Source organism: Enhydra lutris, unplaced genomic scaffold (genome assembly GCF_002288905.1).
Source record: "Enhydra lutris kenyoni isolate GAN:26980312 unplaced genomic scaffold, ASM228890v2 scaffoldscaffold4, whole genome shotgun sequence".
NCBI classification, from domain to species: Eukaryota; Metazoa; Chordata; class Mammalia; order Carnivora; family Mustelidae; genus Enhydra; species Enhydra lutris.
Genome location: NW_019154088.1, coordinates 33,552,034 through 33,578,753, shown reverse-complemented (window position 1 = coordinate 33,578,753; position 26,720 = coordinate 33,552,034). Strand labels below are relative to the sequence as shown.

The window sequence follows — 26,720 nt, the reverse complement described above, 5'->3', positions numbered from 1 at the left end:
TGCAATAAAACTTTATGATCAACTGCCAATGACCATTTCTGTAAAAATTCAAAGAAAGAAAACACAGGCTCAGGTAGATAGAACAAGCTTTACAGAGAAGTTTGAATATGAATCTGATCCTGAAATATAAGCAGGACGTGGATAAGAGAAGAAGACAAAAAAGAATTGGAAGAAGATGATAAGGCATGAGCAGAAACGGAGATATAGAAAAAGCATGGGACATACTATACCTTACATATGCCTTATGAGTGGACTTAAGAGATTACTAAGTATGTATTATTTGGAAGGCAGTAAATAAAATATTCTAGTCAGGACAGTGGTTAGCTAATTAAAAGGAAATACAGGTTGTGAAGAGCCTGAAACCAGGTTAAGAAGTATCAGACATCTGGTAGATGCAAAATCAGCAGAAAAGCTCAGTGTTCAAAACAATGATGTTAGGGGGCGCCTGGGTAGCTCAGTAGGTTAAAGCCTCTGCCTTTGGCTCAGGTCATGATCTCAGGGTCCTGGGATCGAGCCCCACATCAGGCTCTGTGCTCAACGGGGAGCCTGCTTCCCCCTCTCTCTCTGCCAGCCTCTCTGCCTCCTTGTGATCTGTCAAATAAATAAATAAAATCTTAAAAAAAAAAACAAATAACAATGATGTTAGTAACTCTTCCGAGTTAACTAATCTAGTCAACCAAGATAATCAAGACTAGATTTCTATAAAAAGAGTATACAGGAGATTAAAAATGAGAGAAATAGAAAGACTAAATTGCTGACTCATTCAAAATTGAGTAAGAGAAGAGGAGGGGAGTCAAAAGAAGGAGGAAAGGAAATGCACTCAAGGACCTATCATTGGCAAAGAGATGTTCCAGGCTGAGCTCTAAATTAGACACTACACTTCCACTCAGGCAAAACTAGGTAATTTAGAACCTAAAAAATTACTAACAACTTGATGGAATTGAAAAAAAATGTGCTTACCATAAATTGTTTATAGTTACATGGTTACTTCACCTGAAAGACCAATTCCTTCACAGACAAGATCCAGCACTTTTTATTTCTTATCCCATACTCGTTATACTAAATTATTATTGCTTAAGTAAACATTCTTGAGGTAAAAAATAAGAATCAGATGTTTCAGTTCATCTCCTTTGCCACCGTGTTACCCAGAGTGCTATAATCCTCATTATGACACCACAATTTACTATTTTAGAGATCACATCATAAACACAGCATCCTCCATTTTAAAAAGCTATTATTAGTTAACTCTTAAAAATAAGCCTATCTTCCTACATTGATTGATCTTTTAAACTAAAAATACTTCTGTGAAGTTTTCTAATACATTTTTCCTCATGTAAGTACTTATTGGCAGCACATTTTTTGATATATTTGCCTGTTTATAAAAACGTACATTTCCATAAAGGAATAATGATATCTAGTAATACCTTTTATTTATAGGGTATTATCTGTGCAATTTCCAAGGATGTGTTCCTGAAAACTCTGGTATTAGGATTCTCCTCAAAACCTCAATGACTTCCTATTTCACGCAGAGGTAAAGTCCTCAAAATGCAAAATGGACTGTAAGGCACTCCCAAATTCACACACTCCATTTTAATCACATTGATCTCCTTACTGTTGATCCTGCACATTACTACCTCAGGTCCTTTGTACTGGTTGGCATGATCTCCCCCTGGCTGACAAGGGGAAAGACAGCTCCCTGCCTCATCACCTTCAGATTGCTGTCTAGATGCAGTTTCTCTCAATAAGGCCTTCCCTATCACTTGTTTAAATGCACAGTCTCCCTTCCCTTTATTTTTTTCTATTGTCTCATTATCAAATAACATATGATTTACTTATTTTGTTTGTGGCCTGTAATATCCCCCAATTGAAATGTAAGCTTCATGAGGGCAGGGAATTTTGCCTCTTTTGCTCCCTCCTATGAACTCACTGCTTTATGTCTCCTCAGAAGTATATACTGAGCCCTTATTAAAAATGAACTTTATGAATGAATGCATTTAAGACTATAGGAACAAAGCAAGATAGGGAACAAAAGTTATGAAAGGCCTTACAAATATCTTTTTTAAGACCAGTAACATAGAGCCACTCTGGAAAACAGTAAGGAGGTTCCTCAGAAAGTTGAAAATAGAGCTACCCTACGACCCAGCAATTGCACTACTGGGTATTTACCCCAAAGATACAGATGTAGTGATATGAAAGGGCACCTGCACCCCAATGTTTATAGCAGTAATGCCCACAAAAGCCAAACTATGGAAAGAGCTCAGATATCCATTGACAGATGAATGGAAAAAGATGGGGTATATATATTCAATGGAGTATTACACAGCCATTAAAAATTGGAATCTTGCCATCTGTAATGATATGGATGGAACTAAAGGGTATTCTGCTAAGTGAAATAAGTCAATCAGAGAAAGATAATTATCCTATGATCTCACCAATATGTGGAATTTAAGAAACAAGGCAGAGGATCATAAGAGAAGAGAAGAGAGGATGAAATGAAACAAGATGAAACCAGAGAGGGAGACAAACCATAAGAGACTCTTAACTACAGGAAACAAACTGAGGGCTGCTGGGGGTGAGGTGAGGGGGATGGGGTGATTGGGTGATGGACACTGGGGAGGGTATGTGTTGTGGTGAGTGCTGTGAATTGTGTAAGACTGATCAATCACAGACCTGTACCCCTGAAACAAATAATACGATATATATTAAAAAAAAAAAAAATGGAAGAGTTAGAAAAAAAAAGACCACCAATATAAACCAATGAAATCAAAAGAAAGTCAATGACCTAGGTAATTGATATTGTACAATTACAAAAGAAAGTCAATGACCTAGGTAATTGATATTGTACAACTACAAATATCCATTTGCCATTACTTAGTATAACTTTTTAGAATTTCCCTAAAAAAAAAAGGAACTTCTAACAAGATTCTTAAAAATGAGCCTCACCTTGATCTAATATGCATACTAAAATATAGAACATCCTTTTTCATGTTACTAGTCTCTCAATATATCTATACCTATATCTCAAATTGGAGTAATTTACAATTCAAGCACACTCTCTCAAAATTCTCTTTTTCAACTAAAAAGGTTTACGGAAGTAAATCAGTGTATAATAGAATTTCATAAAAGAGGAATCTCTACTTCGATGGGGCTGTTGGAAAAGTTTAAGGGTAAATTACTGTATAGTACTTTATACAGTTTAACATCTATTATCTCATTCCACCCTCACAACAATTTTACGATGTAAGTAGGTTAGAGATTAGAGAATGGTGTTCCCTACAAAAAAAGAAAAAAAAAAAAAAAAGCAAAATGACTTCCCACAGTCCCCTGGCTACACAATCCTAGGTCCTATAGTATGAATGATGCTTTCAAAAACAGGGTTGAATATCCCTGCTGGCAAACTCCAGGACAAATTTTGTTGATACATTACAATGACAGGAAATCATATTTTGAAAGCAAAAATGCACACTCCTCTTCCTGGAAGAATCACTGCAATGTCCAGAAAGAACTGACAATCAGGACCACTGCAATCAGGATGTATAAGGACCGAGCTTTGTCCGAGTCACATGTTCTAACAGGAATCTAAGAGGAGTTGGCTAGTGAGGTGATGGAAATAGGCCCAAGTCTAGGGTGCCCTGATAAGGCAAACACAAGGCCAAGTATCATACTTACCTGCTGCAGTGTGAAGTACTGGAAAGAGCATGGGCTTTGGAGTCTGACAGACTTGGATTCAAATCCCAGCTCTGCTACATACTGGCTGTGTTACTTTGAGTAAGTTACTTAATCTCTCTGAGCCTCACTTTCCTCACCTGCAAAATGGAGATAATACCATTATCAAGGTAGTGACCCTGAAGGGATGTTGTGAGGGTTAAATGACACAATAAGTATAAAACTGTCATCAAGCACCTAGTATATTAACTTCCTGGCTTTCTTGAATGCTACCAACTGGATCTCCCTATCGTACTACCTGAAGTGTAAGTAAACTGGAACGTTTCTTAAACTTTACTAAAGCTCCTGTCCCATTACCTAGAAACCACCCCAGGAATCTTTAGTGCCAATTACACGTACCTATAATTCTATTACTCAACAGGAGCTACAGTGTTCAAACAGCCACTTTCCTCTACATAAACAATTATAAATATTCCTGCCAGAAACTTGCCTGGAGATCATATAAACAGATCCCAATGACTAGATATTTCAAATCCTATCACAATGAAAATCCCTATAAAAAAGTTCTTCTAAGCCCCAGTCAGTGACTAACTTATTGGATCAATATTAGACTAAAAAACTAAATAAATATATTATTAGTAGTAAATACCTTTAGAAAATTCAATTCTACACTATGTACCTTTCCAAAAGCTAGGCAAAAGTCCAAACCAATATTTGCTTTCCTTACTATAATACTAAGTCCATATATATTATATGTGTATATATATAAATATATATATATATTTAAATTCTGTGTAGTATATGTATCATATTCCAGGATAACACAGAAGTAAATTTATCTAACCAGGTGGCCTATATGCATCTTATTTGCTAAAATTATTCTATTTGAATGATAATATAATGTTAATTATGACTTTTAAATGTATGAGTATTTTTTCATTCTGAATCTTAGTCCTCCAAGGAAATAATTCATAATAATTTATGTTTGTGATTACAGGAAGATATGTAATCAGTGTAAAAATTCAAATATTACAGAAATACTGAAGATAGAAATTATAATTCCCCTAATCTTATACCCTCTTGTCCCCCGATAACCAATTTGGTTTATGTTCCTATAGACTTTGTTTTCTATGCATATAATTTAGGCAAGTTTTCATAAGAATTAAGGTTTGGGGAGTGAAAAAGGAAGCAGCAACGAGGGAAATTCTTTTGTAAACAAGCATGCTAATGCTAAAAACATGCTTAAATGCAAAGACAGAATACAAAACTGCATATACTGTATAATCCATTTTTGTCTATAAACAAATATAAAAAAATAACATTAGCCTCCCGGGAAATACAGATCAAAGGCACAACCAGATACTACTTCACACACACACAAATGGCTATAGTCAAAAAGATATAACAAGTGTTAAGGCTGTGGAGAAATCAGAACCCTCATATACTCTGCTGGTGGGAATGTAAAATTGCATATAGCCCTTTGGAAAGTTTGGCAAGTCCTCAAAATGTTAAACACAGAGTTACTGTATATCACCCAGCAATTCCACTCTGAGGTACATCCAAGAGAAAGTAAGACACACATCCACAAATATCCATAAAATGGAATTCCTGATAATAAAAAGGAATGAAGCACTGATACATGTTACACCATGAATACTGAAAACATTACGCTGTAAGAAACCAGTGACAAAAGAGCCACATACTCTATGATTCCATGTATATGAAATGCCCAAGAGTAAATCTATAGAGACAGAAAGTTACTTAGGGCTCAAGAGTTGGGGGAAAGTGAGGAGTGACTGTTAATCAGCATGGAGTTTTTCCATAGAGTGATAAAAATGTTCTAAAATTGATTGCAGTGATGCTTGCACAACTCTGTAAATACACTAAAAACTACTAAATTGTACACTTTAGGTGAACTGTATGACATGTGAATTTTATTTCAGTAAAACTGTTAGAAAATAATAACATTTGTCATTTCTGGATGATGAACAATTAGTAATCTTTATTTTTTTATTTACATCATTTTGTAATTGCCAAATTTTTGGTAATGACTAAGACTATTGTTTTTTAAAATCAAAGGGAAAATTATTTCTCAAAGTGCTCCTTATGAGAAATACAGTGGTATTACACTGAGGATTGAGATGGAATTGCCACTTGAATTCATTTAGTTATTCATTCATTCATTCATTCATTCATTCAATATATACTATGTGTTCCAGGAATTGTCCCAGCCTGAGAAAAGTTCTAACTCCAAATCAACAAATTACATCAATTTAACACAGACAAGACTTCTCTCTTGAATTCAAAAGATCAATTATACATCATACCACCCACTGACTTAACAGCTTTACTTCTGCACCGAAGGTTATATTTAACTATGCAAGAAGTACCAGAAAATTCTCTCTTCATTTAAATAACCTGTTTCCAAATTTTAAAACTCCTTTTAATATTTTTTTTAAAAAAAGAATGCAACATTTCATAGTTTGATAGCAGAAAATTCAATTTTTACCAAAAATTCAATTAGCAACAAGAGGTAATAACCCAAAAACAATGAGAATCACTTAAGATACTTTATTGGCTATCAGGTCGATCATAACAAGCATCTTTATGTAAACTGTTACCAAGATTAAAACAAAGTCAAAAGAATTCCTTGGCAATAGTCTGTCCTGAAATTGGAAAGATCACAGGCTGAAAGCATGGAAGAGAAGGAATAAGAGGTATATGCTATTTTTGTTATTTCAGGTACATGTACGTAACACCTATCTGCTGAAAATTAAATACTCAATCATAATCTCCAAGGATAGTACCATCAAAAGGTTTTGGGGGAAGTGGCTGGCCTCATTTAAATTCTTAATTAGGAGGACAAAACAAGGCATCTGTATTTTGAAAAATTTCACTGGTTACACTGAAGTGCAGCCAGGCTTAAAAATCACTGCATGAAATAATACTCCTCAAAGGAAACAAGGGAAAGAAAAATCTGTTTCATAATTTAAAAATTAGAGTCAACATAGCAAGTACACTGGAGGGAGAAAAACTTGAGAACAAGGAGACTAAAGACACACTAACCAAAAGCCTGGTGGAGGCATGTGGGGCTTGAACCAGGGAAGCAGAAAGCAGAATGGATCAAGTCAAGTCCAAGCAGAGGCTACAGGAATTACTGACCATATAGTTGTGGGAAGTGAAGGAGAAACAAAAGGCAAAAGTGACTCCAAGGTCTCAAACAGTAACCAGATGGCAAGGGATACCATCAACCAATGAAGGGAAGACAAAAAAGAAGCTGGTTTGAAACCTAAAGAGTAACCAGACAAAAAGTTCAAAAGGTTTTAAGGTTTTGTAATGTCGTACTTGTCATGTTCGACTAAATTGGGATTTTGAGTACATCTCCTATAATACTTTGTAATGTCCTACTAAAGTTGGATACTGACTACATAGGGGTTCGTTTTATTATTGTTTTTCAAATTGAACATACAAATATCACAAAATTCAGGTACAAACAAGGAGTTAAAGCCCTTATGTATCATATATACAATAATGAAAAAAGTGGTGGGGGGGGAAGCAAAGTTGAGGTAATAAGTTTGGTTTGGGACCTACTGAATTTGCAGAAACTAAAGAACTACATCACTCATGAGACTGAAGTTACAGAGAACAAAAGAGAAATTAGAGAAGTGTGGAAATGGTTAGCATACAAAGATAATGCTATGGAAGCAAAGGATGTAGATGGGAAGTCTCAAGGACAGCCTCTGAAAGACCCTGGGATGGCGAAGAGCCAACAAAAAGGAGTCAACCAAAAAGAATAATTAAAAGGGATAGAAGCCCTTACTAACCCCTTTCCCTCTCCAAAGGCATACAGAAGAAAATCAATTAAAAAAAAGAAGAAGAAGAAGAAGCAGCAGCTACCATTTATCTTCCTAAATTCCTGTGGTAAGTCCAGAATTTCCAGTTAGGTGGAGTTAGAGGAATAATCTGTTTGAAAGAGGGCCTGAGGATGTGTTTATCAAATTAGAAAATATTAACTGACCACATGAAAACACCAAGAGAACGAGTTTTGAGAGAAATAATTCCTCTCCCTTCCGTCATTAACACTGCTATATACCAGGCATTGCATGAAACTGATCATCTAATCTTTTATCCCCCTAATAAACTTATTAGATGGATGAGGAAACTGAAGCTGGAATAGAATAGAACTGGAATAGAAACTTGTTCAGGGTCACAAATCTTCCAAGGAGTACTCTCATCTGGGTTCCCAGAGCTCTCATAGCTCTTTATACCTTCCTAGAGTTTCTCATTACTCATCTTATTTAATGTGTATATATGTGCCTCTCTCACTGTACTGTTAGCTTCTCAATGACAGGGTTTGTATCATTCATTTCTGTATTCTTATAGATAGGAATAAGTAAATAGTGTGTTGAATTAAGCATATGAAAGAACTAGGTGAGAACAGCATCAAGAATGCCAACTGGGGAAAGAGTTTCAAGAAATGGTCAACAGTGGCAAATGCAGAGAGAGCCATCAGTGTATCTGAAGTCATCATTGGCACTGAACTGATGTCCCTTATTCATTTATGAAACGCCTACTATATGCAGGACAACGTGTTAAGCACAACGGACACGGAAAAATAAAATCTGGTACACGCCAAAAGGTTTTCGGAGAAGTAGCCACATCTAAATTCTTGATCGGGAGAGCAAAGTAGAGTCAGGCCTGTAACTGCCTACACCTAATCTGGCTCAGGTAAATCTGAAAACTACTTAAAAGGGTCACAGTGCATCTTTTAAGAAAACTTCTGATGGGGCACACGAGATGAAAAAGGGCCAGTGCACCTCAGTCTCGGTGATGAGAGCCGGTGGCCAGGGAAGCCGACTCCCTCCAGGGTCTCTGGCCCCCAAGGAGAGCTGACGCTGCCCCTAGCTGCCAGTCCGTGGTCGGGGGCGGGAAAAAGCAAGACACTTACCGCAAAAAGCACCGCTACCGCTGTGGCCCAAAGGGGCCGGGGATTCTTTCACGAGGCCCCCGCGCCGTGGGAGGAAACCAAGGAAAGCAAGGATCAGACAGACAGGTGCGACCCCACAGCCCGACTTCCCAAACTATACAAACTGGGGCTCCGGCGCCCAGCACCGCGACGCCAACTCCCACCAGCTGGAAGACCGACGATTGCCACCGAACCTTCCGCCCAATGAGGAAACGTCACCACTCGCCGAAGTCCAGCCTTTCATGAAAAGGATACACTTCCGCTTCCGGGGCACCTGCCGCATTCTCTCCGTACTTCTACTGAAAAGGTTTATTGAGATGTTTCTTTGCTTCGATTGGCTTTTTGACACTCCGTTTTCTATCGCTTAATCTCTGCGACAGCAAAGTGGCAAGATAGAACGCCCTCTGGGGATGCGATCCCAGGAAAGAATTTCGACCTCGATAAGTCGCTTTAAGAAAAAGTGACGAGGCTGTGCACGGCCAGTTAAGAGGGGAGCGGTGAGACTTGGAGGGGCGATTAGAGAGCAGGGAGTCCTCCCCGGGAGCACGTGAGAACTCCAAAAAGGGGCGGGGCTTGGGGATTTCGCAGCTCAGGCGGGTTCCGCTGCGTCGGATCTGGCGTGGAAACCCCGTTTCTGCCTGCGCGTGCGCAATGCGAACCTTCCCCTCGGCTGCTTTCAGCTTTCAGCATGGAATTCCGCTCCGCAAGGCGAGCAGTCCTACAGCTGCTGCGTACGGTGACTCCCGCAGACCTCCCAGCGCTGCTCGATTGGATGCGAACTACCCGTAAGCGACCAGAGCCAGATGCAAGGGGTTGGGGCAAGGATGTGCTATGGGCGCTGACCTTGGGGACTTCAGACTGGGTGAGGCCGAAAGCCTCCTAGGGGTCGCTGTGCTGGTCCCCGCTCGATTGATGGGGGCACTTCGCAAAACTTAGCAGCTTCAGAGTCCAGTTTGGGATTGGGTGCAGGATCACCTGGCTTTCGCTTGTTTTTGACTGCGCTGTAGACTTCAGACAAGCCCCTAGAGGCTCTTTGTAGCTAAGCCTTTTCAGAGGGGAAAGAAGGGGAGGGGGATTTTGCCCCTTCTCCCTCCCCCCATTACTCCCACAAACTTGGGACTACCTGTGAAGAAACTACCTGAAAAAGCACTTTGCAAAAGAAGTTTCGGGCTGTGGAGCAGGAAGCTTTTACCCCTGCAAGCGAAATTACCTGTTGGCTAGTGCACTTATTTTCTCAATTGTAAAACGGACCGTCAATTTGATAGCAGTTTTTCGGGGGTGAGGGAAAGGATAGAAGGGGGTGGGGATAGGGAGAAGACTCTGATTTTAAACTGTTAGTAGAATTAACAGTAATAAAAGGCGCAAGTTAGAATCGAGGAAATGAGGCGATTAGGTAGACTTATTGAAGAATGATTAGATCTGTTTTGGCAATGTGAGGCCTGGTGAAGCACACGAAAATGGGATATTCCTTGTTTGGGAGCTGTGCCAACCTAGGCTATGCCTCTGTACCTCTCAGCGTTGAATCCTATGTTTATTTACATCCAGACCCATGACTTGAAATATTCCTCTGTGCTAATGACTTCCAAACTTGACTTCTTCCTAGAACGCTCTTTCTTTGTGATTTTAGAGTCAATCAGTAGGTTGGGTATTATTATTATTGCATATTTGGAGAAATTGTTTTAGATAAGATGCCAAACTGAAATTAACTTGGACAACTGGTAGTGAAGTTTAGCCTGGAAAAGTAGAGAAAACCAGACAGGTAACTTCATACGTACACACATAGCAAGATTCAAGGGAGGAATTGCTGAGTCTCCTGTCTTTTTTTTTTTTTTTTAAGATTTTATTTATTTATTTGACAGAGAGAGATCACAAGTAGGCAGAGAGAGAGAGGGGAAGCATGCTCCCTGCTGAGCACAGAGCCCAATGTCGGGCTTGATCTGAAGACCCTGAGACCATGACCTGAGCCCAGATCCCAGGACCCTGAGAGCATGACCTGAGCCCAAGGCAGAGGCTTAACACACTGAGCCACCCAGGCGCCCCTCTCCTGTCTTTTCATTAAACCTTCTATTGCCAGTCTTATCGATCATATCCCAATTAATTATACAATGTGCTAATTTCCAGGGTTTTTTCTGCATTCCTCAGAACAAAAACTTAACTCCAGAAACCCCGGAGTGCCTACAAAAATGCCACCTACTGCCTGGTTCTGGCAATTGCACAATTAACTAAAATATCCTTGTCCTCAAGATTTCAGTTTTATGGAACCATTTGTAATCTAAATCTCCAGTTTTAGAGGCATCGTTTGAGAACTTCATTTTTCAAAATCAGGAGAACTTGCAAGGATGTTTTGGGTGATAATTCTGGAAAAAAGAAGACCCAGTATCACTGGCTAAACAGTACCTTTTTACTCTTAAAAAGCACTTTCTGTGCCTTTCTCCAGCACACCCTGTAGTCAGAGAAGCTCATGCATTTTGTTAAATGATTTAGAAAACAACCTGAGTTTCTGAGAATATTTATTAACGTGAATATTTTAAGAAATGAGGGTATCACTTAAAACGGAGTGTTTTAACATATATCTTAAAAGACAACTTACTAGTATACTGTTTCAGTGGTAAAAAATGTATAACGTCACATTTACCATCTTAAGCTATTTTTTTTTAATTTAAATTTTATTATTATTTTTTAAACATATAATATATTTTTATCCCCAGGGGTACAGGTCTGTGAATCGCCAGGTTTACACATTTCACAGCATAAGCTATTTTTAAGTACACATTTCAGTGGCATTAATACTTTTACATTGTTCAGATCACCATCATCTATCTCCAGAACTTTCTCATCTTCTCAGGCTGAAACTAAGTATACCGTTTTATGAAGTGGCTCTAAATAGGGCACAAAAGATTCTTACTATTTTCCTAATCAGTGTCCTTTTTCTAGGAAAAGAAATTATCTTCTATCTCTAGCATTAAGTCACTTGCATAATATCTCACTTTTCTGACATATTCTTAGACCTTCAGCAATTATAATTCTCTTTAAAATTTTCTACCATTTAATGGAATAGCAAGAGACAATAGTAGACACTGAGTATGACTTTGGTTTTGAGTTTCATAGTTTATTGAAATTAAAAAACATTACAGGTAAAATCACAATAATTTTAGATACACAAAAGAAAGAATAATATTCTTGATATCTGAGGGAGTAGTGGGATTATCTCACCAAGACCTGGCATCTTTTAGGATCAGGCTGGTAGAACCAGAAGCTTGCACCAGGGCAGAGCCAAGTACATGTCAATGCCTGATAAACTGAAGATTTAGAAGAAATAAAGATAGGAGCCTACATTTTACCTTGGGTGCAGCATAGGCCAAAGATCTAGGAAACAACACTAATATAGGAAGGATGAATCAAGTCTGAGGGGCAAAGCACACAAAGATACCCACCCACACCCCACCAAAAAAGAGTAAAATACAGCAGGATCTCAGCTGATTGATTCTTATCTTGTGGCACAGCATCTGTTTTCTTCTATTTCCTGTATGTATGCAAAGTGGGCTCTTGATCTAGATTTCAAAGTATAGGAGAGTGACTGCAATCCATTAAGTGAAGGGATCTAAGAGCCAGAATTGCAAGTGGGATCCCCAATAAGCATATAAAAAAATACACTGGGGGATATCTGGGTGGCTCAGTTGGTTAAGCCACTGACTTTTGATCTCAGCTCGAGGTCTTGATCTCAGGGTCATGGGTTCATGCTCTGCTTTCAGCTCTACCCTGGGCGTGGAGCCTACTCAAAAATTATTTAAAAAGGGCGCCTGGGGGGTGCCTGGGTGGCTCAGTGGGTTAAAGCCTCTGCCTTCGGCTCAGGTCATGATTCCAGGGTCCTGGGATCGAGCCCCGCATCGGGCTCTCTGCTCAGCAGGGAGCCCGTTTCTTCCTCTCTCTCTCTCTGCCTGCCTCTCTGCCTGCTTGTGATCTCTGTCAAATAAATAAATAAAATCTTTTAAAAAAAAAGGGGGGGGCCTGGGTGGCTCATTGGGTTAAGCTACTGCCTTTGGCTTAGGTCATGGTCTCGGGGTCCCGGGATCAAGTCCCGCATCGGGCTCTCTGCTCAGCGGGGAGCCTGCTTCCCCCTCTCTCTCTGCCTGCCTCTCTGCCTACTTGTGATCTCTCTTTCTGTCAAATAAATAAATAAAATCTTTAAAATTTTTTTTTTTAAAAATACATTGGAACAGCTGTTAACAGTGCTTTTCTGAAGCCTCTGAATTTTTCTTGGATATGCAAATACAAATGAGAAAGTCAAGCCCACAGCCCATACGAATGCCTATTAAGAATCAAGTTGCAAAGGATAGAAAATTAGGGTTTGCTTTAAGAAGATTAATAAGGGACGCCTGGGTGGCTCAGTTGGTTAAGCAGCTGCCTTCGGCTCAGGTCATGATCCCAGCATCCTGGGATCGAGTCCCACATCGGGCTCCTTGCTTGGCAGGGAGCCTGCTTCTCCCTCTGCCTTTGCCTGCCATTCTGTCTGCCTGTGCTCGCTTTCTCTCCCTCTCTCTCTCTGATAAATAAATAAAATCTTAAAAAAAAAAGAAGAAGAAGAAGAAGAAGATTAATAAAATCATCAAAAATTAAAATTAATGCTTAAAGAAGATAATAGTAGTTGACCAGAAGCTTTTAGAAGCTTTACTGTATCCTGTATTTTAAGTATATCTTCACTGACCAGAATTGGACATGTTTGTGAGCACAGCTACAGAGCTGTTAGAAGTTCTTTGAAATTCCTGCAAATCTAAAAATCCAACCCGTTTCTAATTACGTTTGTCAGACAGCATACTGCCCCAGTTCCATATTGCATTACCACTGAGGAAGTATCAATATAACAAAGATATTCCAGGCTTTATTGAAACCATATGAATCTATGAAAGTTATCAATTACATGTGGTAACAGAAATAGATTGTTTCTTCAAAAACTAAAAAGGTATACTGAGCAAATTGGTACCTCTTTTTTTTAATTGGTATCTCTTAAAAATTTTTCTATTAAATAAAAAGAATTATACTTTTCTTTAAAGTACTTTTATACCTTAATATATTGTTGTATATTAAGAATGGACATGATATATGAAAAAAAAATACATCACAAACAAGTGAGTTTATCCCAAGAATGTATTGTGCAACATTATAAAATCAATATAACTCACCATATTAAGTAAAAAGAAAAACTATGTTGTTATCTCAATAGACCAGGAAAAGCATTTGACAACATCCAACATCTCTTCCTGATAATAACTCTCATCAGACTAGAAGGGAACATTCTCAACCTGATAAAGGGCATCTGTGAAAAATCTGCAGCTAATCTCATACCTAACAGTGAAAGACTTGAGTTCTTTCCCCTAAGATCAGAAACAAGAATGTGTACTCCTCACTACTATCATCATAATACAGCTTCTGGCTAGTATGATATGGCAAGAAAAAGAGGAGGTGGGAGGCATTTCAATTAGGAACTGGTGAATGGATAAACATATTGTAGCATATTTTTATAAGGGGATGCTACTTGGCAAATAAATAGGAAGACATTTGTACAATAGCATGTATAAATTATACTAAGTGAAGGAAACCACACTAAAAAAGACTGTATACTATATAATTTCATTTATTTAAAATTTGAAAGTGCAGACTAACCTGTAGTGACAAAAAAATAGGTCTCTGGCGGCTGAATGAGTGGAGGGGTTAGAAGAGAAGGATTATAAATGGTCAAGAAGAAACATTTGGGGGTCTCAGATATGTCCACCATCTTGATTGTTAAGTGATAGTTTCATGTCTGTATACATACATCAAATTTGTATAATTATATGCTTTAAATATGTACAGTTTATCATGTATGAATTCTGTTTCTATAAAGCTGTTTTTGTTTTTGTTTTTGTTTTTTTTAATGGCTGAAAGTTCTTTAACCCTCATTCCATGAGAGGTCTGATCTGTATTCTCTACCTTTGAGTCTGGATGGGCTTTGTGACAGCTCTGACCAATAGAATATGACAGAAGTGACACCATGTCAGTTTCAGATCCAGGACTTAAGAAACTGGCAACTTCTACTTTCTGTCTCTTGACATTCTTGGTCTGAGAGAAGCTAACCATCATGTGTGCAGTCTGACTACCTTGAGATCATCAAATTGTCAGGAATTCCCAGCTTTCCTATGGAGAGCAAGATGCCCAACCAGGGTATAACTGTTCTTACCATCCAAGTCCAGGCACTAGAACATGTGAGTAAAGTAGCTATCTGAAATGCCTAGTCTAGTCAAGTCTTTCTTACAAATAACATTGCTTGAACATGTGTAGATTTTTCTGTTAATGTAAGTTTTCATCTCTGTGATAATATTCAAGAGTGCAATTACTGGGTAATACGGTAAGTGCATTTTTAGTTTTATGGAAACTGCCAAACTGTTTTCCAGAGTGGCTGTAGCATTTTGCATTTATACAAACAGTATATGAGTAATCCAGTTTCTCTGCATCCTCACTTGCATTTGGTCTTACCAGTATTTTTTCATTTTAGCCATTCTGTTAATTTGTGTAGTGATATATCATTGGGTTTTAATTTCCATTTCCCTAGTGATGCTGAACAATTATTGTTCATGTGTTTATTTGCCATTTGAATATCCTCTTTGATGAAATATCTGTTCATATCTCTTGCCCATTTGTTTTTTAGATTTTTTGTTTTATTTATTTGACAGACAGCGATCACAAGTAGGCAGAGAGGCAGGCAGAGAGAGAGAAGAGGATGCAGGCTCCTTGCTGAGCAGAGAGCCCTTTGCGGGGCTCCATCCCAGGACCCTGGGATCATGACTGAGCTGAAGGCAGAGACTTTAACCCGCTGAGCCACCCAGGCTACCCTCTTGCCCATTTTTAATTGTATTTTTGGTATACTGTCACTTTGAGAGTTCTTTATGTATTTTAGATATAAGCCCTTTGTCATATGTGTGGTTTGCAGATATTTTCTCCCAGTCTGTAATTTGTTCATCCCCTTAACAAAGTTTTTAAAAGCAAAAATTTTTTAATATTGATGAGGTCCAACGTATCCACTTTTCCTTTTTTGGCATCAACTTTAAAAACTCTGTTTAGCTCTAGATCCCAAAGATTTTCTCCATTTTTTTTTAAGATTATTTATTTATTTATTTGACAGAGAGATCACAAGTAGACAGAGAGGCAGTCAGAGAGAGAGAGGGAAGCAGGCTCCCTGCTGAGCAGAGAGCCGGATGCGGGGCTCGATCCCAGGACTCTGAGATCATGACCTGAGCCGAAGGCAGCGGCTTAACCCACTGAGCCACCCAGGCGCCCCTCCATTTTTTTCTCCTCAAAAATTATACAACACTATATTAGTGTCAAGTTCTATGTTATCATTGTCTTTTTCCTAAAAGAACTGTGCTTTTGTCTTTTGCATATAATTCTTTGGTCCAAGTTAATTTTTGTGTAAGGTGTGGAGTTTAGGTTGAACTTCATTTTTTCCCCTATAGATGTCCATTTCCTCTAGCACCATTTGTTGAGAAGGCTATCATAATCAGTTGGGCATTTTTGTGTGGATCCATTTCTGAGCCCTCTATTCTGTTGATTTATGTCTCTCTCCCTGACCAATACCACGCTGTCTTGATTACTGTAACTATTGTTTAAAAGTACCTTCTTTAACTTCCAAGTGTTTGGAGATTCGCCTGTAACCGACTTCCAGTTTAATTCCATTTATGGTCAGAAAAGACACTCTGCATGACTTCAGTTCATTTAAATTTTTCTGTATTTGTTTTATGACCCAGGATATGGTTTATCTTGGTGAAAGTTCGATAGGTACTTGGAAAAAAGCTGTGTATTCTACTCTGTTCAATGCAGTGTTTTATAAATATCTGTTAGATCTTGTTAGTCAGTTATATTTTTCGGTTCTGTTCCTTTCTGATTTTCTGCCTTTTAGTCTTTCAGTTGCTGAGAGTGGGGCAGTGAAGTGGGGCAGTGAAGTTTAATTGTGGATTTGCCTCTTTCTCCCTTCAGAACAGTTTTTGTTTTATTTATTTGAAGCTCTTGCTTAGTATATTCACATTCAGGATAACTATGTCTTTTTGGTGGATTGATCCTTTAATAATTATGTAGTGTTCCTCTTTGTACCTAATAATTTTCTTTGTTTTAAAGTCTAGTTATCACATATTAATATAGCCACTCCCATTTTTTAACTAATGTGGGCACAATATATTTTTCCTATCAGTTTATAAAAATTCATTCTTCCTATAATGTTATGTTTGAAGTGAGTTTCTATTGACAATATATAGTTGGGTTGTATTTTTAAATCTACTTTGCCAATCTCTGTCTTTTAATTGATGTATTTAGAGCATATACATTTAAAGTAATTATTGCTATATTAGATCTTAAGTGTGGCTTCTGTTTGTTTTCTGCTTGTTCTTTCTTTTTCTTAACCTATTTATCTCTGCTTGCCTTTCTATAAGTTACTAGGACAGTTTTAGAATTCTGTATTTGTTTTTCTGAGTATATCTCTTTGTATAGTTTTCTTTGTGATCACTCTTTTTTGTAGTTAAATATATATGTAACCCATCATCATCTACTGGTACAAGTGTTTTATCACTTGAGTGGGGTATTGAAATCTTACTTCCATTTAGTTCCCTTTACCATCCCCCACTTTTTAAGTACAATTGTTTTATATTAGATAGTTATATCAGATGATTTCATAAATTTTGATTAAACCATCAAATATGTTTTAAGAAATTAATGACAAGAAAGATAGTCTCTTGTACTTACTCTATTTTTACCCATCCTGTTTTTTTCCTTTCTGAAGTTCCAAACCTTCTTCTGCTATTTCTTTTCTGTTGTAGAACTTCTATAGCCATTCTTTAAGGGTAGATCTACTGGCAACAAATTCAGTTTTTCCTCATCTGAGGATGTCTTTATTTCCCCTTCATCTCTGAAGGAATTTCATAAGATATAAAATCCACAGCGTACAGACCTTTTTTTTCCCAGCACTTGAAAAATGTACCTCCTTCTGGTTCCTATGGTTTCAGATGACTAGTTCACTGTCATTCAAATGGGTATCTGCCTACAGAGAGTGAATCATTTCTCTGATTTTGAGGTTTGTTCTTTGTCTTTTATTTTTAGAAGTTTAATTATGATATGTCCTTGTGTGGATTTCTTTGGGTCTATCCTATTTGGAGTTTCTCAGTTTCTTAAAAACCAAATTTGGGGGGGTTTTAGCTATATTTCTTCAAATGCTTTTCAGACCCACACTCTTTCTCCCACTTCTGCAACTCTGATACTACTATTAGATCTTTTGTTGTTGACCCACAGATCTCTGAGGCTCTATTCTTTAATTCAGTCTGTTTTCTCTCTGTTGGTCAGATGGAGTAAATTTTATGTCTGTCCTCAAGTTCAGTTGTTCTGTCCTCTGTCATCTCTACTATTAAGCCCATCCAGCAGGTTTTTTAAATTTTGATTATTGTGTATTTCAGTTTTATAATTTGCATTTCATTCTTTAACTTCCATTTCTTTGCTGAGATTTTCTATTTTTTTTAAACTTGTTAAAATTCATAATTGCTTGTTGAAGCATTTTTGTGATGGTTGCTTAAAATCCTCTGATAATCAAATTCTGGTTCACTTGGATATTGGACATATCATCCAAAGAATGTCAGATTCAGATTATGAAACAAATGATTATTTTTCCTCTTCTTTGTATGATAACTGATTTTTCATTATACTAGGATAATTTTGATTGTATCCCTGATATTTTGGAATATCTGCGATATCCCAAGTTGCCATCTTGTCTTATGCTCTTGTTCTTATTCAGATTTTTTATCTTAATAGGCAGTTGCCTTGCTTAGTTTTAACTTACTGGTTCTTGGCCTGATAGCAATTTAGTTTTCAATGTCCTTGAGTGCTCTTCAGCTCTGCTTTGTTCTTTGACACTGCAGCAATTCTTGTTGAATCTATGCTAGTGTCACCTGCATGGGGAAAGACTGGGCTACCCTGTCTCAATGAGCTGCCTTCCGCTAGTGGGGGTGGGGGAACAAGCAATTCAGAGCCTGTTTTATTCTCCACCACTGGGCAGATGGCTAGTAGATGCCAGACTGGATCTATTTATGCCCCTGGGTAGAGGGCCTGGAGACTGGATAGTCTGCTACTGCCCCAGGTGTGGAGTGGGACTTAGGGTTCCTCAGTAGGTCTCCCATTGTTCTTCCCCCTTTACCAGGCTTTGGCAAGAGACAGCAAGCTTTTCTTAGTTCTTTTTTCTTCCCCCTGTGCCTGTTAGTGGTTCTGGGATGCAGGTCTCTTTGGTGTCCAGTCTAAGCTACTTGGAAGATAAAAAGAAAACCCAGGCAACTCCCTACTGTGACCTTTCTTAAGTCCTAAGACTCCTAGACAGTTTACCTTTTCTTTCTAGCTTTCAGAGTCTTCATAATTGCCTGTTGAATATTTCCAGTGTATTTAGTTGTAGGTAGAGGGAAGGAACAGAGGAAAGGGAGGAAAGTTGCCATCTTGTCTGGGACCAGAAGTCCCCTCAATAAATTTTGAAAATTTGAATAGGGACTTCAAGAATAATATATGATATGAATGAATAATAGGTAATATATAACCCTAATTATGCACTGTAAGTCATTAAAGTTAAGGATATGGGTGAGTTAAAGCTAGAAATGGAGCATAAAACCTCATGGAGAAAAAAAAAAAAAAAAAAAAAACCTCACGGAGACAAATAACTTGGACAGGCCCTTAATGCAAAGGGCAAGATCATGCAGTTGAAAGGAACAGTATGAACAGGAAGGGCTATGGAAAACAACTGGGAGGATTTGCCTGTCTTGAGGAGAAATTATGCCAGGGGGTGATGAGAATAGAAAATAGGATGGGTAGGCTCTGCTGATATAAAGGCCCTTAAATATCTAAAGTGAGATTTGCTAGGTTGAACAGTAGAAAAATGTCCAAAACTTGTAAGGGAAACAAGTGACACGAAAGTGAGGTTTAAGATGCCTGGCTGGTTCAATTGGTGGCACATGTGACTCTTGATCTCCGGGTTGTAAGTTCGAGCCCCATGTTGGTGTGGAGATTACTTGAAAAAAAAAAAATCTTGGAAAAAAAAAGAGAGGTTTCAGTGGGATTAGTTTAAAATAGATGTACAAGGTATTTTATAGTTGGGGAAAACCAATATCAAGGAGCTAGTTATGAGTTTGTCATGGTATGGTATCCAAGTGTGAGATCCAGACTGTGGTTATGAGGTGGTTGAAGTGGGAATAAAGAGGAAGTAGGATTTACAAGCACAAGGGGTAGGACTTGATACTTGACTAGATATAAAAAAGTAAGGTTTGATTCATAGGCTCTCAGGTTCGGTGATTGCTGCTTCCTCATATATCTTTAAAAATAACCAGGAAATTTTGAAAGAATAAATTTTGCCCTTTAGAGAAGTTTTTCTTCTTCTGCTCCCTTCCCACCTACATGTGTAATTTGAAAACTTTACTGTCAGGCCACTGATTAACACCTTTCTTTAATCTTTTTCCAAGCATAATACTGTTACCACACATTCTGAAATAGCTATTACAATGTTAAAAGATGTCAGCCTCACCAGTAATTAAAGAAATGCAAATTAAAGCAACAGAGTTTGTTTTTTTATGGTAACATTTAGTGCTGCCAGGGTTTAATGAGACCCGTATTCTTTTCTCTTAAAGTAAGTGGGTATACTCTTTCAGGGAAGAAATTTGACAATATGTAGCAAGAGTCTTTAAAAAATGTTTAAGTACTTCTACTTCTGAGCATTGATGGTAAGGAAATGATCAGAAATGCGAAGAGATGATGGACGCCAAAATGTCAGATGTAGTATCTTAATTTTTCACGATTATTAGTATATCTAAATGTGTATTAGGAGCAGCAAATGGTTAATTAAATATACAATGGTAGAATATTGCACAGCCTTTAGAAATAATGTTTTAAGGAATTTAATAACAATAAATAAAATGTTACACGAATTCCAGTTTTATACACTTCATTAATATCCTATCATAGCATGCTTTTTTGACCTGCACAGCCAATATTAGGGCAAAAATGTTTTGCTGCTCTTTTCAGAAGTTATTTGCCAACCACTACAGATAGTAAAGCTAATTTTAGCCTTCTTGCACTAAAAATTTCCACAGTGCCTTACATACAGTGCTCAGTAATATTAGCTATAATTACTGAAGATCTCTTCAGAACTTTCTTCCTAGGGGCACCTGGGTGGCTCAGTGGGTTAAAGCCTCTGCCTTCGGCTTGGGTCATGATCCCAGGGTCCTGGGAACGAGCCCCGCATCAGGCTCTCTGCTCAGCGGGGAGCCTGCTCTTCCCCCCTCCCCCCGCCTCTCTGCCTACTTGTGATCTCTGTCAAATAAATAAATAAATAAATAATCTTAAAAAAAAAAGAAATTTCTTCCTAGAAGAGCATATATATTTATGTATACAACCAAGCATACAACTCTGGGCCCTGCAAGCTCACATAAATCCCATATGCAGATCCTCTTTGACGGGAGCCATAGTGAAGAATCATTGGTGTAAATGAAGAAATCTTTCACCCTTGCGTGTGGGTGGTTAAATCGGAGTTTGCTGTCCAGGGTAAGAGGTGCCAGTTCTCATTTTCACCTAAAATCCTTGGTATTGAGATGAAACAAATGCAGTCTTCATTTAACACTACCTTTTTGGAATGGCTGAATTTAATATACAGTTTCTTAGTATCTCTCATCTTGACTGGTGATACTCCCATTAATTGGGTATTGACTCTCAGATAAACCTGTTTCAGACAGCTGGAAATCTGCTGTGATGGTTCAGAATTTGCAGCCATTCCCGTCTGTCATTGTTCCAGTTTCCTCAGTCTTTACATATGATTGTTCAAGTCTTTACATACGATTTACATATGATTGGCTTCCACTGCCACCGTCACCCCTTCCAAATCTATTTATTAATCACCTAGTAGCAGTAATGTTCAGGGCCCTCAATGCTACAATGTGACAGGAGAAGAGAATAAACTGAGGTAATCATGGATGAGAGAACCAGATCACCAGTGTTGCTTGCAGAGCCCCATTTAAAGGGTTCTGTTGAACAAGTCCAGAAGACAGCAAGCTAATGGCAAAGAATGTGGCTGCGGTATCCAGTGGAGAACTGTCTGGTCCAAGGTGGGGAGAAAAGAAAACTTCGGTAGTGGTAGGAGGACTGTTACTAGGCAGCTACCTTAGAGAGCCTGTATGGTGTAGTGATGAAGAGTTCGGACTAAGGGGGCGCCTCACTGGCTCAGAGGAGCACGTATGCAACTCTTGATCTCAAGGTTATGAGTTCGAGCCCCACATGGCATCTTAATAAATAAATAATAATAAATAATAAATAAAACCTCAAAAGAAAAAAAAAAGAGTTTTTTTTAGAGGCTAAGACCTGCATTCAAACCCCAGCTCCACCCCTTTCTGGCCCATATGACCTGAGGCAAGTAACTTAACCTCTGACATCAGGTTTTTTTTGTTGCTGTTGTTATAGAGTAGAATTGATCATAGTATCATCTATAGGATTCTTAGGATTAAATGTCCTATGAAAAGCACTGCACCGAGTCTAGCAGGCCTGAAGGGTTCATTCGGGAAATGTTGTATAGCATTAAACATGATGATTCCTCTCAGGCTGAAACTGGAAAAATGAGTTAATGTCATTATGGAGGGGCAGACTGGGGCTCTGCATGAGAAATGCCGGCCTGAATGTGTTCAAGCAAAGACTAAACAACTAGTATAGATGTATCAGAGATGTGTAGATGGATGGGCCATTTGGTAATCGATCATAATCTAATTTCCCTTCTCACTCTAAGACTCATTTTTTAAGGCAGACCTACAGCAAAACTGTTTTATTAATGTGGCTTTTTATATTACAGAATTAAGTCCAGGGGCACCTGGGTGGCTCAGTGGGTTAAAGCCTCTGCCTTCAGCTCAGGTCATGATCTCAGGGTCCTGGGATCGAGCCCCGCATCGGGCTCTCTGCTCAGTGGCGAGCCTGCTTCCCCCTCTCTCTCTCTGCCTGCCTCTCTGCCTACTTGTGATCTCTGTCTGTCAAATAAATAAAACCCTTATTTAAAAAAAAAAAAAGAAAAATTAAGTCCAAAGAAGTTGGGATAGGAAATAGCTTAGTTTAACATAATGACATTTTTATTGCCTTCTCTAGTTATATCATGTACAAATTGAGAGAACCTGCTAAGGATCACCAGTGGGAGTGATATTATTAGAATTAAATGTGAGTCATAGAGAATCCCAGACAGTGTTCTATCTATCTGTAGAGGGGAGGAAACTAAGCACATGTTAGGTATTAATTAACACCTTGTGGGGCGCCTGGCTGGCTCAGTCGGAGGAGCTTCATCTCTTGATCTCAGGGTCGTGAGTTTGAGCCCCAGGTTGGGTGTAGAGATTACTTAAAGAAATAAATGTTTAATTAGCACCTTGAGAAAATTTAATTAGATTTTACAAATACAATTAAAAAGGCCAGTTTTCTTGAAAAATACACTTAAGTTCCACCTGAAACAATTTGGAATAAATTTTAATAGTATTTTTGTTTCTCTGTAATTTATATTCTGCCTCCTTCTAGAAATAATTAGAAGCAACAGTTTAGAACATGGTGCTACATAGGCGAGGGGATAAAAGGGGGCTTCAGAGGCCTTCCCACATCAATTCAGAGAGCCAAATCTTTGTATTCACTACCGTTGCTCAATGAGAAATTACGCAGAGAAAGATCCTTTGTATATAGGGCACAGAGGAGTATTGCTAAAAAGAAGAGTACCCTTATGTAGAAGCAGAAAACCTCCATTTATTTCCCTGTGCTGCTGTTGGCCTGCTTTGTAACTTTTAATCATTATTAGTAACATGAAAATCGCATTCTGCACCAACTCAAGAATTATATTTTGTTCAAGAACAAAATCATGAGCTTACTTAAAAACAACCAAAGATTTGGGGCAGGGGATATGGAAACAGATGACATTTTCTTCAGGATCTCCTTGTTTTCCTTCTACAATTATTTTAAAACAGAGTAAGCGGGGTGCCTGGGTGACTCAGTTGGTTAAGTGCCTGCCTTCAGCTCCGGTCATGATCCCAGCCAGGGTCCTGGGATTGAGCCCCGGATCAGGCTCCTTGCTCCCCAAGGAGTCTGCTTCTCCTTCTCTCTTTGCCTGCCTGCCACTTCCCCTGCTTGTGCTCACTCCCTCTTTCTCTCTGTGTCAAATTAATAAATCATCTTAAAAATAATTAAAACTGAGTAAGAAACAATCTTCTTGGGGTGCTGTTATGCTAGCAAAAAATATAAGAAAGTGTTTTAAGAGAAAGGTAAACTATTTTCATTAGTAGCGCTTTCTAGTCTACCTTTGGCATCCCGGACAGTAGCTAACTTGAGGAGTATTTTACTTTCAGATAAGTCACATTCTATTTAAAATTACATATGAGCTCCTTAGAAATAATATTGTTCTAGAGCCAAAAAAAATTAAACACACAGAAAAGTAGAAACAACAAACAATAAACACCGCTTTTATACCCTCGCCTGGATTCAGCAGCTGTAAATCTCAACCAAACCTCCCTCTTTATTGCTACACACACGCTCCCTTCTGTTGCCTCCCCCTCCCGTTTTTGCCAGATCATCCAAAAGTACACCGTAGTCATCTTAAATAGCCCTTATGTTTCTTTCTTTCTTTTTTTTATCTGCTGCTCAAGCGCAGCAGAGCCACATGTTTATTGTAAAGTTTATTATATAGTTGGTGTCAGCTGTTAGTGCTTATCTAGAGTCTTAGGTACATTTTATTGGAATCAGGGGTATTCAGATTAAAGTGATTTTAGTAATTTCTGTGATGCTTCCTGTACTTCTCAGATCTGCATAGTGAGAGAAAGAATATTTAACTACTTACTGGTGAGTTTAAGACCCTACAAACTAATGACAGTACTGTTCTTGAGTAAAAATAGTTAAAATACTATATATAATATTACAGTATATATATATGTATATATATCACATATAAATATATAATTTATAATATAAATATATAATAAATATATAAATATATATAGTTTTTAAGTACTTTTGTTTTTCTCAAACAGGCTGAAATAGTCAAGTTTTGTATTTTCAAGCAGTTTAGGAAAGGAAAAACTCAATATTTGAAGTGAAATATTTGTTACAATTTACATATTTCATTGGTTAAAAGGTTTATTTATTGCTATAAATTGATGGTATGGGGCCCCTAGGTGGCTCAGTGGATTAAGCCTCTGCCTTCAGCCTAGGTCATGATCTCAGGGTCTTGGGATCAAGCCCCGCAAAGGGCTCTCTGCTCAGCAGGGAGCCTACTTCCTCCTCTCTCTCTGCCTGCCTCTCTGCCTACTTGTGATCTCTCTCTATCAAATAAATAAATAAAACCTTTTAAAAAAAGAAAAATTTGATGCTATAATTGATGGTGGAAAATATGGCCATTCTGTTCACTTAGCCTAGGTATGACCAAAACCATAAAAAAGATATTTCTCTCCTTTTTTTTTTTTTTTTCCAGGAGACTTTGATGAATTCACTGAAGATAATAACGACACTATGCTGAAGAACATAGCAGAGGACCTTCGGAATTGCTTACCTCTAGAAACCATGCTTTCCTCAGAACACCTAGCCCTCCAAAAAGTAAATACACTAATTTACTCTTAGTGCTACTTGAGGCTTCTCCTATTCTTCCCTAATCCTACAGCCTCTCTGATCCAGTTAGTCCTGAATTCTGCTTTAGACAGTTTTTCATTTGGTGCTTCAATGATGTCCCTAATTCTTTCGAGTCCATAGTCCTCTGGCTTCCCATTCATTCAACAGGTATTTTTCAGGGCATCCTGTTTGCCAGCTCTCAGTTTCTACCCACTCAATGTCCCCCCCCCCCAAAAACAAGGCCCAACAGTTATCTGGCCCTGTCTCCGTCATTGTCCTGGTTTTCTCTTTCCTGTTCAATATCCCCCACTTTTATCAAAGGTGAAATTCATCTCTTTGTTTCCTTCTCCTCCTTTTGTGCTATATAGTTTTTGCAAATTCTGTTCCTTCATTCCTAAAAGAAGTTCTCATTTTTCTTCTCCAGACAACCCCCTCATTCAGGCCCCTTCAAATGTCAACTCTTCTGGAGTGCATATGCCAGGAATATTGTTTCCTGAAACAAAGCTGATAATAATCTCTTCTCCCACCAATCTGAAAACAGCAACCCTCAATGTGGTTTTTCACTGTGTAGATTCCGAAGCAGAGGAACCGGATCCTGTAGATTTTCAATAGTGCTGTGCACATTGTGAGCACTTAGCAAATCTTAATCTTAATCTTAGCAAATCTTAATAATATCGTCAGTCAGAGTCATTCCCAGAGGTGGAAAATAGCGGATAGTTTAAAAACTGAGAGCAATATTTGTAGTATAGTTTGGATGTTTTTAATAAGTCAATCCTATCAGTAACATGATATACCAAAATATATGAAACAAGAAGTGTTCATCGAATGTAATGTTTCACCCATAATCCCCTCTCCTAACAAACTGTTTTTATCTTGCATTATTTCCTTCTAGTCCTTGTGTATGTCCATACGTTTTACACACTTACAATATAGATGTGTGTGTATGGTAGGTATAGGTAGAATTTTATAGGTTTCTAAGTAGATAGGTTCGTTCTTTATTATAGTTAAGGTAAAAGGAATCAGACATTTTATTCTTCATAGCCACTTGCTGTTATATCATGTATTACCAGTATTAATAAAGGGCTGTTCATTGTAAGCATGAAATTTTACCGATGTTTTAATTATTTGAAAACTCTGCCTCTGGGCAGAGCTTACTGCTAAGTATTTTGATGGGTCAGTCACTGATACACAGGACTCAGGAGACCTGGTTATTAGTTTCAGTTCTTTCCTCTCTCATGGTCATTTCTTTAGAGAAATCTCTGAGTAGGAGTTTCTTTATTCGTAAAATGTACAACCCAGGATGGACAAGATAGTCACGGAAATACTCCTTAAACTCAAATTTTATATATTTCACCTAGCCATGTTTTGTATCATTACAGGTCAAATTAAAAGTTGCTAGTGTTTCACAAAACAAAAACAAAAAACCAGAAAGAAGAGTAGA

The 26,720-nt window shown here is 38.1% G+C and overlaps 2 protein-coding genes across 6 annotated transcripts in view; one reads left to right on the top strand and one right to left on the bottom strand.

Moving 5' to 3' along the window:
* LOC111161802 (signal recognition particle 54) overlaps positions 1-8,830 on the bottom strand; it is a 41,950-nt gene extending 33,120 nt beyond the window's left edge. Inside the window, exon 1 of one of the 3 annotated variants that reach the window (XM_022525793.1) lies at positions 8,615-8,830. The gene's annotated coding sequence lies outside the window, so the exon portion shown is untranslated. Of the gene's footprint in view, positions 1-3,669; positions 3,751-8,614 lie in introns of those variants that run through there. The other 2 variants (XM_022525775.1, XM_022525783.1) reach the window with 2 other exon arrangements.
* Positions 8,831-8,898: 68 nt separating this feature from the next.
* Positions 8,899-26,720, top strand: part of LOC111161822 — a 36,455-nt gene continuing 18,633 nt past the window's right edge. Inside the window, exons 1-3 of one of the 3 annotated variants that reach the window (XM_022525823.1) lie at positions 8,899-8,939; positions 9,313-9,417; positions 25,146-25,267. In XM_022525823.1, the coding sequence (XP_022381531.1) occupies positions 9,321-9,417; positions 25,146-25,267 (219 nt within the window). In that variant the 5' untranslated portion in view covers positions 8,899-8,939; positions 9,313-9,320. Of the gene's footprint in view, positions 8,940-9,301; positions 9,418-13,829; positions 14,872-25,145; positions 25,268-26,720 lie in introns of those variants that run through there. The other 2 variants (XM_022525814.1, XM_022525833.1) reach the window with 2 other exon arrangements.